Source organism: Hypomesus nipponensis, chromosome 26 (genome assembly GCF_054491055.1).
Source record: "Hypomesus nipponensis isolate SF chromosome 26, ASM5449105v1, whole genome shotgun sequence".
NCBI lineage: Eukaryota > Metazoa > Chordata > Actinopteri > Osmeriformes > Osmeridae > Hypomesus > Hypomesus nipponensis.
The window spans coordinates 3,292,338-3,309,323 of NC_140386.1; the positions used below are offsets into that span (position 1 = coordinate 3,292,338).

At 40.6% G+C, this 16,986-nt stretch overlaps 1 protein-coding gene across 10 annotated transcripts in view; it reads left to right on the plus strand.

Moving 5' to 3' along the window:
- The window catches only part of cdc14ab (cell division cycle 14Ab), a 169,015-nt gene that overhangs the window by 140,460 nt on the left and 11,569 nt on the right, over positions 1-16,986 (plus strand). For all 10 annotated transcript variants that reach the window (XM_084692546.1, XM_084692552.1, XM_084692551.1 and 7 more), the window contains 4 exons: positions 10,636-10,866; positions 11,551-11,689; positions 13,846-14,005; positions 14,203-14,303. In XM_084692546.1, the coding sequence (XP_084548672.1) occupies positions 10,636-10,866; positions 11,551-11,689; positions 13,846-14,005; positions 14,203-14,303 (631 nt within the window). The remainder of the gene's footprint in view (positions 1-10,635; positions 10,867-11,550; positions 11,690-13,845; positions 14,006-14,202; positions 14,304-16,986) is intronic.

A 16,986-nucleotide genomic window follows, 5' to 3' on the forward strand; every position in this document is an offset into this window, starting at 1 on the left:
GCGGCGCAGCAGAGTGACGTCAGTAGCCGCTCTTCTTCAGCTCCCTGCAGAGCAAGCTACCCATCTTGTTCGGTAGGGGGCGGTGGCCTATGCCGAACAGCTCCGCTATTTCCTTTATTTTTAAACCATTTAATAAATAGCTTTCAATGGACTCAAACGGGATGTTGATGGTTGGTATTATTTTTTTACTTAGAGGTTTAAAAGACAACCTTTACCTCAACTGACACGCACCAACTCTGAGAACTGAGTTTCAACATCCATTTACACATTTAGTCTCCATTTTCTACTCTACTCTTAAGGCATAACTATGTTTAACTTAATGTCTGCACCTATCTGTCACCAACTGTCTCTGGAGTGGGGGCTTCACAGGGTGTAAACAAGTTAAATTGAAGACTTTTTAAGACCTTTTAATGACACTTCCAATTGAAATTAAGGACCAAATTTGCGATGGAAATACAAATAAAAAGTGTAAATGTACAGTAATCTTCCCAAACACTGATGTCTGTTCAATATGAACAGTATAATAAAATGACAACAGAGTTTAAGAACATTGACTAAATGTGTGTAATGCGAAAGGATAAAACAAAAATTTAATTGCTGTCCTAAATTATATTTTTTATGACACAATGGTGGAGCAGGAACTAGCAATTCCATGAATCCCATGGAAACAAAGGCAAATGTGTGAGATGAACTGATGTAGAGCACAAATCATCCAAGAAGCAGTACTTCACTTGAGTGGTTTTTATTCAGATGACTAATCATTGGATTCAGGTCAAAAGTCTATCACTTGAGCTGGTTTCATTACTTCAGACACTAAAAGTCAGCAGCTTGGCATGCTGGGACATGGAAAGAATAAAAAATGTAGACTTTCATCGAAGTAAAAAATACTTGTTTGTCCTTTTTCATCAATGTCTTCAAAAAAGCAGTCTGCAGAGCTACTGTGTCTGTGGGGTGACTGTCTGTCTCTAGAGGGCTGGCAAGCAGGGCCTGCAGGCAGGTAGTCAGGGCAGGCCAGCTGGATGAAGCTGTCCTGGGGTCAGGGCTGAAGAGAAGCTGTCCACCTGGAAGGGAGTAGTCCAGCAAGTTCAGGTAGTTCAGCATCCTCTGTTGAGCAGGCCTCTGTATGACCGTCTAGACCTGTAAAAGTGAAGAAAGGATCCACGTCAGTTGTGAAAAACGAAGCTTTTTACATCTACACTTGACATAAACTACAGTTTTGACTGTGAAATGCAGTGACATTACTTGAACTTGAATCCAAATATGGTGACCTGATGGAGACCCGGCCATGCAAAGACACTCAAAACATTTGGCTCGATTCCAGGCTCTGGCAGGAGTCTTTAGCTCTAAACTGGTCAATATATACACATCTGACAAAAGACCAGCTCGACCTTTGCCTGTAAACAGTGATTCTGACTGTCAGAGACCTTTTAAATAGGCTGACCGAGTGAAACTAACCTGGCTAACGTAAGTCGCTTTCTCAGGCAAATGACAAATGAAATAGGCTTGTTTTGAAAGATCCTATGTACTGGCCATCTTTACCATGCTATTGTCTACAAAAAGCAGCCCTCCCTGATGTTTTAGGAGTAAAATTGAGTGAACTACAATATTGTTTACACACTGCCAGTGAGCGAGCCGAGTCTGTCTCTGAGGCCAAGTCAAAACAATGTACCCCCGGGATGCAGTCTCACTTTCAACAAATCACAAAAATAAACGGAGCATCTGGCTAGAGGCACAATTCCCACATCTCCTGAACGCTGCCCTCATCGACATTTTTGGTGTCGACCGAACTGTGAAATGGTGAACTTATGAACATGACGCGATCAAAACATGGCTGCCATGGAAGCAAATCGTGACCAAAATTAAAATTCATTTCCAGAAATGCATTTTCATTTTAGGAACGTGGCTGCAAAATCGTGACCACAATTCAAATTTAAATGCATTTCCAGAAATGCACAATGAACGAAAAAGCATTCTGAGCGGCGCAGCAGAGTGACGTCAGTAGCCGCTCTTCTTCAGCTCCCTGCAGAGCAAGCTACCCATCTTGTTCGGTAGGGGGCGGTGGCCTATGCCGAACAGCTCCGCTATTTCCTTTATTTTTAAACCATTTAATAAATAGCTTTCAATGGACTCAAACGGGATGTTGATGGTTGGTCGTTTGAGGCTCCACAGCCTCAAACTGACAACCTCCATTAATGTGTACATCTGTGACGGCAGAGTATGCAGCCAAGCTCTATGACTTGTTCTACTCGGTTACGGGAATCAGACTCAGATATATTATTAGATTCTACCTGCTCAGCTAATTCTGACAGTGTTTGCACAATTTGAGGGAGCGCCATGATCTGTGATGCGTCCTGGACCCGGCAATTCAATCAATTTCCCGGCACATTTCCAATGTATCTTTACGTTAGATTGTAAAGGATGGCTACTTTATATTTTAATTTTTATTCTAAATCCCCTTAGTATTAGCTAGACTTTGCTCATTTTGTATAGTTAGTCTACATATTTAAGTTTTAAGATTCCTATATGTTTAATGTATGCACCTTCCGCCAAAGTAAATTCCTTGTCTGCAAACTTTCATGGCGAATAAAACCCTTTCTGATTCTGATGTAATGCAATGCAGATGTGCACCCCGCCCCCTACCGAACAAGATGGGTAGCTCGGTCAGCAGGGAGCTGAAGAAGAGCGGCTACTGACGTCACTCTGCTGCGCCGCTCAGAATGCTTTTTTGTTCATTGAGCATTTCTGGAAATGCATTTGAATTTGAGTTGTGGTCACGATTTTGCAGCCACGTTCTTCGGGAGTCAGATGGCTGAGCGGTGAGGGAGTCGGGCTAGTAATCAGAAGGTTGCCGGATCGATTCCCTGCCGTGTCAAATGACGTTGTGTCCTTGGGCAAGGCACTTCACCCTACTTGCCTCGGGGGGAATGTCCCTGTACTTACTGTAAGTCGCTCTGGATAAGAGCGTATGACTAAATGTAAAATGAAAATGCATTTCTGGAAATGCATTTGAATTTGAATTTTGGTCACGATTTGCTTCCATAGGCTGCCGCCTAAGCCTATGCGGTCTCCCTGGCGCATAGGCTTATCACAGACTCTTACGAGGCAAATCAAAATTCTGAGCTGACAGGTCTGTGGGGAATCGCTTGTTCTCCTAAAAGCTGCCCTCCTCTACCTTTTTGATGAATTCGCCGAGATGCTACATGATTCACTAATTACACAGAGGGAAAAACTAGCTACTTTTCGAGTTTGGTTTTCCCTCACTTCAAACTCACAATCTAAAGGTCTCAAAGTGCTCAAACCTTCACCATAATTCAAGAGTAGTGTACTTCCACGGACCCAATCATTGGGCCTCATTCACCAATATCTTCCTAAGTTATTTCTTAAATTTGTTCTTAAGAAAGTTCCTAAGAAAAATCTTCTAGTATCTAGAAGATTCTACTTGGCTCTCAACGAAGGCAGTCGCATTTTCTTTCCCTCTCCTCCCCCTGACCTTCCCTGCTTGCTTCCCTGCTTGGCTTCTATCCTATCCTATCTATTGTCCTATTCACTGAGAAATGCTCTGAAGTTTCAATCATTTGGATAGTTTTTGATGATATTACTCAAAATCAAATACGTCTGATTGGGGCAAACTGGATCGACTACAACCACTAAAAGGAACAACCTGAGGGACTGAAGCCCAAGGAGAGCAGAGGTATTTTGGGCTACTCTCCAAGACTGACCACAGGCAAGCAAGCTTAAGCTTGTTCCTTGTAGAACTATGACTTGCAAAGACTGCAAACAACTTACTCAGAGGATAGTCGAACTGGAGCTAAGAGTCAGAACCCTCTTAGATATCAGAAAGACCGAAGACTTTATAGATTCCATGCTACCTAGCCCGGAGGCTAAGCTACTGGCTAATGAGCCATCCTTGGAACCAGCTTTCTTTCCACCGGATGAGTCATGGCCTGCTCTCGGCTCTAAACCAAAGAGGCCCAGCACCGCTTCTACCTTCATCGAAGTTGGGACTGTCACCAAGGATAAAAAGCGAGGCAGAGACTCTTCCCACATCACCTCTCCTCCTGTCCCACTCAGAAACAGATTTGAACCACTGGGAACTTTCTCTCCTTTGTGTGTGGAATCCAAGGCGAAGAGGCACAGGAGTGCTAGCCACGCAGCTTACAAACATGAAGGGCCCAGATCGCCGACACACCATGATGGTAGCTACTACACACATGCAAATCCAACACATCGTCTGCTGCGACCGGGAGTCGCCCATTTTACTCCAAGCCCCTCTAGGACCAGTCGGGGTGCTGTTCGACCCCCTATCAAGCCTAATCAGACAACAATACCACAGGATTATCGAGATCCAAGGTATGCTAAGACTACCCACAGCCCATCAGCACTTAGAAGAGCTAACGCTGCTAGCACTAAAGAATCTACTGCTAGCACTGACACAGTGGTTAACTTTGGTTTAGCACAAAGTCCTATCTTTGCTAACCCAAATAAGCTAAGAACTGGCTCCGCAGCTACTGATAAGGCAAACACTAGAAATGCAAACACAACACCACATATGACCACTATCTTGATTGGAGATGCCATGACAGCACATGTTAAACTGGCAAAGACAGAAAATATTTGTCTTAGCAACACATCTGTCGAGGAACTGTCGTCAGAGGTACAAACAATCCTCAACAATAAACCAAACAACCCTAAGATTATCATCCACACTGGCTCGTTTGATATCCTACACAAGAAAACTGGCACTGAGATACTAAAAAACATTTCACCCAGCTACTGAACACACTCAACAGATGTATTCATCAGTGGACCGATTGCATGTTTTCGCAGAGGAAAAGAAGCCTTCAGTCGACTACTATCTTTCAACACATGGTTGGCGTCTGTCTGGCACACAAACTGACATTTATCGATAATTTCAATGTGTTCTGGAACTGTGCAGACCGTTTTCAAGCTGACGGACTCCACCCAAACCGTAGAGGATCTCGACTACTAACAGCAAACATCAGTCACGTGCTCCTGACCACAAATCAAGTTTCTCTCCCTATCCCTGTTGTGTCTAAGCTGACTGACGCATCCCAATCAACCTCCCATGGAACCGAACAGAACATTCAAACAGCCTCCTGCAAGGTCATGGGTCCTGCACAGATCTGTACCCCCCAGATGAACTCCCTTGTGATGGAACAGCTCAGTGTCATAGACTTTCTCCAAGAAACGGTACTCTAGGACAGCCACCATACTATTTTATTAGGCATACCGGTCATCATCACAAACAGAAAATGGCATGGTAAAATGCATGGTTACAAACCTGAAACTAGTGTTAGAAGTCACAGAACTATCCATATTCTTCCAACAGATTTATCAACACCTGTTTTATCTGTTAATACCCCACAGATGAAACTGGCCCTTCTAAATGTTAGATCACTAAATAACCAAACATTTCTAGTTAATGATCTGATCAAAGAAAACAGCTTAGACTGCATCTGTCTAACAGAAACCTGGCTAAACAATGACACGGCAACAGCAACTCTGATAGAAGCGTGTCCACCCGATTACAGTTTTCACCAAGTTTCTAGGAAATCAAAAAAAGGTGGAGGAGTCGCAGCTATTTTCTCCTCTGAACTGTTGTTCAAAATCACTGAGCTAGGTGAATTCACATCATCTGAATATCTTGCTATAGAGCTCAAAACCGAATCAATACTTTTAGTTATTATATATCGGCCACCCAAGCACTCGCCAATATTCATACAAGAATTCTCTGAACTATTATCACTGTGTCACTAAATATGACAAAGTAGTTTTAAACGGAGACTTAAATATCCAAGTAAATAAAAAAGCAGACCCAAGAACTATTGAGCTCTTAAATCTCCTTGACAGTTTCAATCTAATTCAACACTTAACAGACCCAACACACCGGCACGGAAACACACTAGATCTAGTGATATCAACTGGACTAAGTATCAATAATATTTCAATAACTGATCTACCCCTCTCAGACCACCATGATATACTTTTTAATGTGGAAATTATCCTAACAAAAAACACAAAACAATTCTTAGTCCAAAGAAGAAATTTAGACAATACAGCTATGATGAAATGTTCTGAACAATTTGCTCTATATGAGCCAACTAGTCATGATTGCTCTCTGAATGAAATGGTAGAGAACCTCAATGATGCACTATTATCTGTGTTAGACTCTGTTGCACCACTGAAAACCAAAAAGAAGTGCACAAGCAGAACCTCCCAATGGCTGAGAAATAAAAATGTTAGTGAAACGAAAAGAAAATGCCGTGCTGCACAGAGAAAATGGAGGAAAACAAAGATCACTATCCACTACAATATCTACAAAGATACACTAACCACCTATAACAAAACCATCCGTCTAGCAAGGAGAGAATATTTCTCCAACATTATTACAGAAAATGCCAGAAATTCCAGAGTTCTTTTCTCCACCATTGACCAGCTGCTAAACACTGTCCCTGTCCCACCCCCATCCTCAGCAGTTAAATGTGAAGAGCTTGCTTTGTTCTTCAAGAACAAAATAACTTTGATCAGAGCTACTATTATTAAAAGTGGGGTCGAAACTGACATCAGTAGATTCTGCAACATAACCATGAGCACATTTACCTGTATCACACTTAGATTCGCTGACAATTTTGGAAAGTTCACTAACTCCACAACCTCAGATATTGATCCTATACCCACAACATTCTTTAAGCGAGTGTTTGATAGTGTCTCAGGTCCGGTGCTAGAGATTATAAACACATCCCTTAGAACTGGCGTCTTCCCAGATGCCTTCAAAACAGCTGTTGTCCCTATTAAAGAAACCCAAATTGGATAACAGTCTACTTGCAAATTACAGACCAATATCAAACCTTCCATTTATTAGTAAAGTACTGGAAAAGAGTTTTAGTCCAATTAAATTATTTTCTTGAAGAAAATAACATCCTGGAAGTCTCGCAGTCAGGTTTCAGGAAATATCACAGTACTGAAACTGCTCTCACCAAAATAATAAGCGACCTCAGACTAAACTCTGATGCAAATAAAGTCTCGATCCTTATCCTGCTAGATCTCAGTGCAGCATTTGATACCATTGATCACGACATCCTAATCAATAGACTGGAAAAGCTTATTGGGTTCACGGATAGTGTATTGAACTGGATAAAATCATATATCACAGGAAGGAAGTTTTATGTTAGTTTAGGAGACCATAGGTCCAAGAAACATGAGAACTGCTTTGGGGTTGTTCAAGGAAGCTGCTTGGGTCCATTACTTTTTTCTCTTTATATGTTACCACTCGGGAACATAATCAGTGAACATAACAGATTTCCATAGCTATGCGGATGACACACAACTATATATATCCACTGAACCCAACGATGCAACGGCCATCAATTCCATTAACAACTGCCTGTTGGCAATAAACAAATGGATGAATGATAACTTTTTTAAATTAAATGAAGACAAAACCGAAGTCCTATTATGTGGCCCCAAATCCAAAAGAGAGATGCTTACTAAGAATCTAGGAGGCTTAACCCCCTGTCTTAAACCAGAGGTGACGAGTCTCGGTGTAATCCTGGACTAAGATTTGAATTTCAACTCTCACATAAATAATGTGACCAAAACAGCTTTCTTTCACCTGAGGAATATAGCAAAGGTACGATCATTCATAAACCAAAATGATGCAGTGAAGTTAATTCATGCTTTTATATCCAGCCGGCTGGACTACTGTAACGCACTTTTCACTGGTCTTCCCAAGAAAACCACTGAAAGACTACAGCTCATTCAAAATTCTGCAGCTAGATTATTAACCAAAACTCAAAGGAGAGAACACATTAGTCCTGTCCTAGCTACTTTACACTGGCTCCCTGTCACTTTCAGAATTGACTTTAAGGTCCTTTTCCTCACATACAAAGCTCTACATGGACAAGGACCTAGCTACATTGCTAACTCCCTTATAAACTACACACCAGCTAGAACACTGCGATCATCAAATGCAGGCCTATTAGAGGTCACCAGAAGCAGTCATAAGAATTGGTCATTCGGCCTTTGCTAATTACGCCCCAAAACTATGGAACAAATTACCCATAAATATTAGGGAAGCGAACACGCTAGACATTTTTTAAAGACAGCTCAAAACCTACCTTTTTACCGTAGCATTTAAGTAATTGTATCTCAGAAGTGTTTTACTACTTTTATTAGTTACATTATTGTTGCTATTTTAATTATGACGTTTAACACTTGTATTATTGTTTTTATTGTTTTTAGTGATTTTATGTAAAGCACCTTGAGCCACAATTCTTGTATGAAATGTGCTATATAAATAAAGTCTTTCTTACTTACTTACTTACTTACTTACTTACTTACTAAGAAAAATCTACGTGTGATTCATGAAGCCTTCTTAAACAGCAGAATTGTTAGCAGGTGTGTTCTTAGAATGATGAATCCCAATATTTCCTAAGTTGAAAGCTCGTTGCTCCTGTTTATCATAGGTAAACGCACCGTTAATTCCCATAAAAGGGCATGATATGGCAGGGCAGTGTGCACACTCAGAGAAATGTCAAAACGACGTGGTCAAGACTATGGAGGGCTCTACAAAAGACGGAAACACATAATAATTCCGAAGTGGAGGTACAGCTGCAAGAAGTTAGCGACAAACGACACATCATATTTAATAGCGTCAGCTGTGGATACAAAGCAGTAAATAAAACCGATGCTTGGAATGCTATTACTTATGCAGTGAATGCTGTATCTGGAGAAGTGCGCAAAACTGATGAAGTGAAAAAATAAATGGTTTAACTTTAATCTGAATTCTTAAGCAAAAAAACATAGCCTAGAAATCAGTTGACTGTTACAAATATCCATAAGGACTGCTCTTGGTAGCCTAAAGCGTTCCAACAGGTAGCCTACTCGTCGCTCTCTGCAAATATATCTGTATGGTCAAGGAAGATGTGTTCCCTCCTCAGGTAATGCTCCGCAACATTTTGCAGCAGCAATAAATACGCCATTGTGTGGTGTAGTCTTAGTGTGCGGAAAAAGCCAAGTTTGGGCCTATAAATACAGTGATAAGTCACGTATTTGATGGCAAAGTTCCCTGTTAACATAATTGATTTGAATCGAAGGCAAAGCAAGGCTAGTTTACAGTTTTTTTTATGACCCATCTCAATAACCTTACATTCTAGCTTCATAGAATGTACTGTTACTGTATAAAAAAGAAAACGGAAACATAATTGCTGCAGTAAAGGCTTCATTTGCAACAGGACAAGAAATATGCTATATAGCTTCCATTTACAGTATTACCCTAGCTATGGTCTGGCCCTTCTCTGAGCGCCACCACACATTCTAACTCCTCTCCCTCTCCCGTGTTTGAATTCACAATATAAACAGCCGTTCCCTTTGACTTTAGCCAATAATTTAGGTTTTGAACATGATGTTTGCTGACAGTGTGAAAGCATTGGTAAATTGGGCAGTAAAAATCGATTGTTTTGGTCTTGGTTGAGCTTGTGTGTAAAAGAAGTTTACACACAAGCTCACATTTAAAATGTGTATTTACTCTATGCATTTTGTGTCAAAGCAACAAGAAATGTGTTAATTGTATAGCCTTCACAGACGGATGTTGTGCTCACTGTGTTAAGAGTTTAGGAAACTTGTTAAAGGTATTAAAAAAACTGTCATGGCGATTGTAAAATACTGTATTCATTAGGCCTAGCACAATTCATACACAATGGAAATTCCAAGTGCTTTACAAATGAGCAGAAGTGTAAGTGTAGTGTGTATTTATTAAAACAAAAACAAAAAAATTGTTAAATTATGAAAATTATTAGTTGGAAAATTATAAAGGAAAGAAATATTTTATTTTAAATTACAATGGACGAAAAAGATATAACTACTAATTTTGCGCAAACATGTCAACTCTCAATTGTGCATAATAGTGCTCTTGGCTGTGCGTAAATTCTATTCTTACCTAAGAACAAATCCCAAATAAGAAAACATTGGTGAATGCCAGAATCTTCGTGAAAACTGCGTAAGTGGGGTTTGAGAACAAATTTGTTCGTAAGAACATTTGTTGAATGAGGCCCATTGATTCTAGTTTAAAATGTGTAAAAATAGGACTTACCTAACGTGGCTGCCTCCAACACGGCTATCAGGCTATTCCAGTTGGAAACAAAAATAATTTATATTTGTAACGGCGAGCTGCGATTGGAAGCTAAATGAAACAGGAGCTTTTTTGTTCCCCATGAGGAATAAGGCATGTATACCAATTTTCAGGCATTTTGGAGTAATGGGGCACTGGGGAAATCACGTAGACTTTGGGCGTGTTTTATAGCACCACCTATGGGCGTACACGGGCCACTAGCCGTCTGGGAGTAATGTGTGACCTGTTAAATCATTGGGCCAAATTGGAAAAAATCGGGTCCAGGACTTTTTGAGCTATTAAGCCATATAACGGAGAAGAAAAATAAGAATAAGAATACTAACCAAAACAATAGGTTCCCTCCTACCAGAGGAACCTTAATAATAAGAATACTAACAAAAACAATAGGTGTCCTCCTACCGGAGGAACCCTAAATACTAGATTATAATATAATATACTAGATGAACTGCCTAAGAACCTTTTTCTTTGTACTGCCAACTCTCTAGGTTACCCACTGCATGCTCCTGAGGCCTACTTCCCCTACTTCAGGAAACACAACGTGACTACAGTGGTGCGGCTTAACAAGAAGATCTATGACTCAAAGCGATTCACAGATGCTGGTTTTGACCACTATGAACTATTCTTTGTGGATGGTAGCACTCCCAGCGACATCATCACTCAACGTTTTCTGCAAATCTGTGAGAGCACTGATGGTGCTCTGGCTGTTCACTGCAAGGGTAAGACGGTCTAATCCAAATGCACCGTTAATATATTCACCCAATTGTTTAAATGTTTCACCATATTACAGTCATGTTTAGGGATTCTCATTTAGATGTTTTTTCTGACGGATGATCGACACTCGTTAACGACCATTAACTGTTAACCAATAAGATTAAAATGTGGTGTCTGTGACCAATAAAAAGTTGTGGCTTGTGAACCTGCCACTGTTAGCAGCAACATAATGGGTCCAAAGTGTCTGGCTTGCTTTACAATCCATCCAACTGACTGCTTAAACTTCCAAGTGTTGTCATTTTTCCATTTCAACTGGAAGTCCTTAACACTAGAAGTACCATTTGTGCCATTAGGTGTCAAATGACCCCTGAGTCTTCCTACAGGGATGTTGTTACAGACACGAGATGGTCACTAGATGGCGCTTCTTGCACAGAGCTGAATAATCATGTAATGAGAAGTAAAGATGGTACTGTTTCAAAGATGCCTCAAAGTATGTAATTAATTGTAATGATACATATAGTTAACTTCTCCATGTCTCTTTCATATTTAATTATTTTTGCTCACATAACTTCCTTGTTTTATCCTGTCTCCCATGTTCTCTGTTCGATTCTGAAATTATTACGTTTTTTGTAACCTGATTTCAGTGATTTCTTTCTTTCTTTCTCTGCTGCTCCCTCCAACATGATCAGCGGGCCTTGGACGAACAGGAACTCTGATTGGCTGTTACCTGATGAAGCACTATCGTTTTATGGCTGCGGAGGCTATTGGCTGGATCAGAATCTGTCGTCCAGGCTCCGTTATTGGGCCACAGCAGCACTTTCTAGAAGAGTAAGTACTCCGTAGAGCAGGGTTCCTCAATTACATTTCCAAAAGGGCCAAATTTGGTCAGGCATGCCAAACCAAGGGCCAACATGTTTTAGTTTTTTTGCAACACTTTTTGCACACAACGCGGATATTACTTCTATTATGATTTTATAATTATTAGTAGTGCTCCTTCTGACTTCAGCCTAAATGGTTACATGTTGAATTTATGAAAATGTCTGTTAATGCTTTCACTGGCTTTCAGGAATATGCTTCTTTTTTTTTTTTATTCCCAGTGATTGTCTGGTTGATAATGGGCAACGTATGTTTAGAGCTCCGCATCCACGTTTACCGATAAAAGTGAGATCAACCTTGAATCTCTTGCCACTCACTTGTTCTCACCGAGGTGAAATCAGTTTCATATTTGAGATTCAACAGACATTCATTTGTACCTCCGTTCAGGCTCCGCGTCATATTTAGGGACCGGGGTAGAAGAGTAGACAGTCCGAATGTTTCTTCAATATCTTTGTCAAAATCGACCATACAAACTTCAAACTTGTTGCACATTCTTCTACTACTAACTGACCAATTTTTCCAAACATTGGTTTGGTGGTAATGTTGATTATTGATTAACCCATAGCCAATAAATAAATAAAAAACACACATTTTCCAGTATTTCATCAATATATTTGTCAAAAATGACCACAGAATACTCTACAACAATCTGAACAAGTTGTCCAAGCTTTGGTTTGGTGATAAAGACAATTATTGATAAACCAGGACCATAGCCAATAAATCAATAAAAACACCAATATTTCAGTATTTCATTAATATCTTTGTGAAAAATGAACACAGAACCTTCTAACTTGTTGCAAATTATTCTAATACTAGCAGACCAAGCTGTCCTGATTGATTTAGATTTAAAAAAATGTAATCATTTTTCTATGGCTCTGCTGCCGACGCCTACCCCAGCCCCACGCCTACGGCTACTCCCGTGGGGAAAAAACACCCTCTTTCCCATAGAACACCTTAAGGTCCATTACAGTAGTTAGGTTACCAGGAGCCATAGCTGTTGGTTATCTCTTGCTAGCAAACTACTTGGCGATTTAATAATATGATTGCCTTGTATGATTATATGATTGAACACTTCTATTTAACTGATTATACAAAATCAAAACGTTGTAAAACTTTAGATTGTCAAGCTTGTACTGTATGTTGGTTGTTCTGTTAAGATCCAAGAGATGGTTTACTCCACACACTTTTACATGTGTTTGGTGCATGGAATTTATGTAGTGGTCAGTAGGTATACCAGCTCAGACAAATCAACCCTCTTGATGGCTCTATTGTTTTGTTTTCATGCATTTAGTGATGATGAATAAATTAGCGATGATGAATAAAATTGTGGATTACTCATTGTGTGGCTACCCACACAGTCAGTAATTAACATGACGTTTTCTCATCAACAAAATGCAAATGTGTGGCAGATATTCTCGACGCCCCCCAAGCCCCCCTTGGGGGGGGGGGGGGGGGTCTGACAGACCTGCCCCCACTGCAAAAAAAAAATCATAGGGGAAACATTGTGTTGTGTAAAATAAAATAAACAGTATACAATGATTTTCAAATCACATAAACCCATATTCACTATAGAACATAGAAAAAATATCTAATGTTTAAACTGAAAATGTACAATTTTAAGAAAAAATACAGTGATTTTTAATTTGATGGCAGCAACATGCCTCACAAAGGTAGGGACAAGTCCATGTTAGCAGGCTTCTGCATAATTAGATAATGACCCATCCATCCGTGTGTTGGAGCAGGGAAACATCTAAAACATGTTGGACAGGGGGTACTTGAGGACCAAGGTTTAGAACCACTGCCTTAGATCATCAAATCAGTTCCTTTTAGCCATTCCACAGACTCTGATGAAAACAAAAGGTGATCGTGCCTTTTCTGTTCTGTAAGTCTCATCTTAAAACATATATTTTTATTCTTTGGCTTTCGAGTCAGTTTAGGGTCACTCTTGCTTATTGTAATTGTTTTTTTTCCTACTTATTGTTGTTTTGCCTTACCTGATGACTCTTCACTGCAGGGCTGCCAACTTTTCAAAAAAACCTTGGAGTGAGATTTGGACGGTCCAACCACAATTTTGCTGCGTACAAACACACCTTGTTTCTATTTGACAGAAAGGAAGCTGCTATGTGGATGCAGGGGGATGCTCGACGGTCGCAACAGAAACATGGGCTATTGGAGAAGGGAGTGTCTCACCTGATTTCCAGTATGGATGATATAACTCTCAGCCCACCAAACACCAGCAAGTCCCCAAGCACTGACCACCTTCCAGAGGTGGGTTCCAAACACACTCTGTACAGGTCTAGATTATTGTTTTACCAAGCAGATAACATTTTGACAAAATAAAATATAGTCATCAACTGTCTGTGCACCAGAAAATAAACTTCCTGGCGGAAATAGATAGTTGAAAAAATTGTTTACCATGTATTGTCTTATATTAATGAAGACCATAGTATATGATCTTTCCACAGAATGACTATGGCGAGAATGGGTTATGCATGACCCAAGGAGATAAATTGCGTGTGTTAAAGGGTCGACGGCAACCACGGTCTCCTACCACAAGAGCCATAAGGTAGGAGTTTCGTATGTATTGTTAAACAGTCCATATCCCTGTGTCCCATGTGTTTCTTTAGACAATTTTATGTGTATTTAATTTTGTCATTTGTTTCCTTGTGACCTCCCACTACCACAGCAAACAATAAGCAAAAATGTTCTGTCTATAAATTCAGGCTTACCTTTCAGTGGGATGGGTGCACTTGTTTTTCGGTGCACAAAAGCTCGATCTGTGGCCTGATGGTGGATAAGGTTACTCAACATCAAGATGTGATCTGTATTTATTTTTCATGTATGTAACAGTGGAAAAAGTACAAAAATATGTAGATCCAAATGGAAGCATTGCCACACCGGATTACTCTCTGTATTCTTCTGCTACCGTGATCCAAAATTCGGGCAGTGTGGAACTGGAAAATAACATTTTTAATGTTCGATCACTGGACAGTTCTAGCAAAGCATCTTTCAGTTTTGTGGGGAGATTAGTTACTTAAGGAATTGTTCCAAAAGGCCGTGGAGATGACCAGTGATATGTGTTTTCAGGTTGCTGAGACTCAGTCCACTCTCCTCCAGAGGTTCATCCACCTCATGAAACATCTCCAGATTACCTTGTTCAACTCACTCAGCCCATCTTTCCAGCTTTTTCACAAATGCATCAATTTTCTCATTCATTGTCAGGATGTTTGTGTTTGGACCTTGTAATGAAAGATTAAGCATGTTAAGGCTTTCGAATATACAGGCCAAATAAGCAAGTTTTGACAACCAATCTGGATCTATCAGCAGCGCCTCATCTCATTAAAAAGGGTGGCTAGCAGTCTACTGTTTACTGGATGTGATTTTGTGATATACAATTTTGATTGCACTTTTGAGAACACTTTTAAGCTCACTGTCAAGTGCTCTGCTAGCAAGAGACTCATGGTGAATGATGCAGTGCGCAAACTTAAGCAGCCACTTCTAAAACCTTTGCCTTGAGTCCCTTGTTTTTACCTACCATTGCACCTGGGTCCCATTTGTCGTAACGGTGCGTTCACACTGCAGCGACGCAAATCGCTTGCCATCACTTGCCTTCCCACAGTTCACCAACTTCAAAATACAACTTGTATACAAAATACAAAACTGTTTAATAGGCCTACACGTTGACATAACAAAAAAAACAAAACATTATATTCTATTACTCAAAGTCTCTGCTACTAATCTGTCGATACGATAGGGAGTTCCAGCCGGGCTAACTAGCTAGTTACCACAAAACGAAGTTACGTAATGTGACTAGACTGAATTTGAAAGTACAAGCACCAACAACTTCGGCATCCTTGCGCCATGCATCTTTTTTTTAATTAACATCTCTTTACGAATACAGCTTTGTATTGTACAGGACTGGGTAAGCAGCCACACAAATGATAAGTTTCTCCTCTACCTTGAAACCTAGAAATGTTCACCATGGTTGCTACTTTACGAGAAACAAGAAAACACTCCGATTGGCCATTGCTAGCGAAAATCGCTCCTCGTTTGCATAAAGTTCTCAGAATCTCAACTTGGTCGCGTCACTACCCACAATGCACCACGCAAGCGATTCACCTGGCTACATAGAAAATGAATGGAAAACATGTTGTCGCTCGTATTGCGTCGCTGCAGTGTGAACGCACCGTAAAGGTGCCAGTATGGTACTCCGACTCCGTTACGGATGGGCGGGCCGCCGGATAGGACGGATTAATTAGCATTTCTGTTGCCTTTATGGTTCTCCGAAGGCTGGGGGTGCTGAAAACAATTCACCGCCAGAACAGTAGGTGGAGAAGCGGTTTTTTGTCTAAAACACGTTGCTTTGTTGCGTCTTTGTAAGTTAGAAATCGTCGTTGTTTATCTCCCACCTCTCATCACACGTGTGACACTCTTACCAGCTGTCACTAGTCAGACGATGAGTGCAGCAGGTGCAGTCACATAATATTATATTAAAGACAAACTCAAGGCCCGCCGCGTCATTTTATGTGGCCCGCGGAAGATTAATGGGCTATTGAAATAAGTCTACGCTGCTTTACAGCGTGCATTGACCATAAACGACATCTCTCACCATGCATTTCAATTGTGTTACGGCAAAGTGACGACATCCCGCCTCTAGAAAGCAGTGTATGCACATCAGTGTTAAACGCAAAGTTTAACTGGGTGAAGGCGAGCATGGTTTGAATGACAGCACTCCAATGCAGCCGGTTCTGCGAACGTACCCCATGTGCATTTTCAGCCAAGGTTCTCGGGCATTCAACCCAAGTTGGTATCGCTCTCGAACTTGGTTAGAGTACTCAGCCAAGCTAGCATGTTTCTGCTTCCCTTATCGACAATTTGGAGCCAGCAATGATGAAGACATCACCTTCATTAGACAAGGTTTTACCTAGGCTATTGGAAAACGGCAATGTTTATTTTACATAAAGCTCAAAAAGCTATTCTGCGTTCAGATGAAGGGCAAAACAAGTTTTGCTCTTGCGCTATGCGCACTTGCAATTTGTCACCAAACACTGAGAAAAATTTGCAAATGTATCCTCCAAGAAAAACAGCAGATTGTCCAAGAATTAAAAGGCGGACTTAAATTGCAGCATAATATGCCCTATGTTCACAAAAGCTACAACAAAAACACCATGTTTATACATCGTTACTGACGTTACATCGTAGTTACAACTGGCCCTTTGACGGCAACCATGCTGATGTGGCCCTCGGTG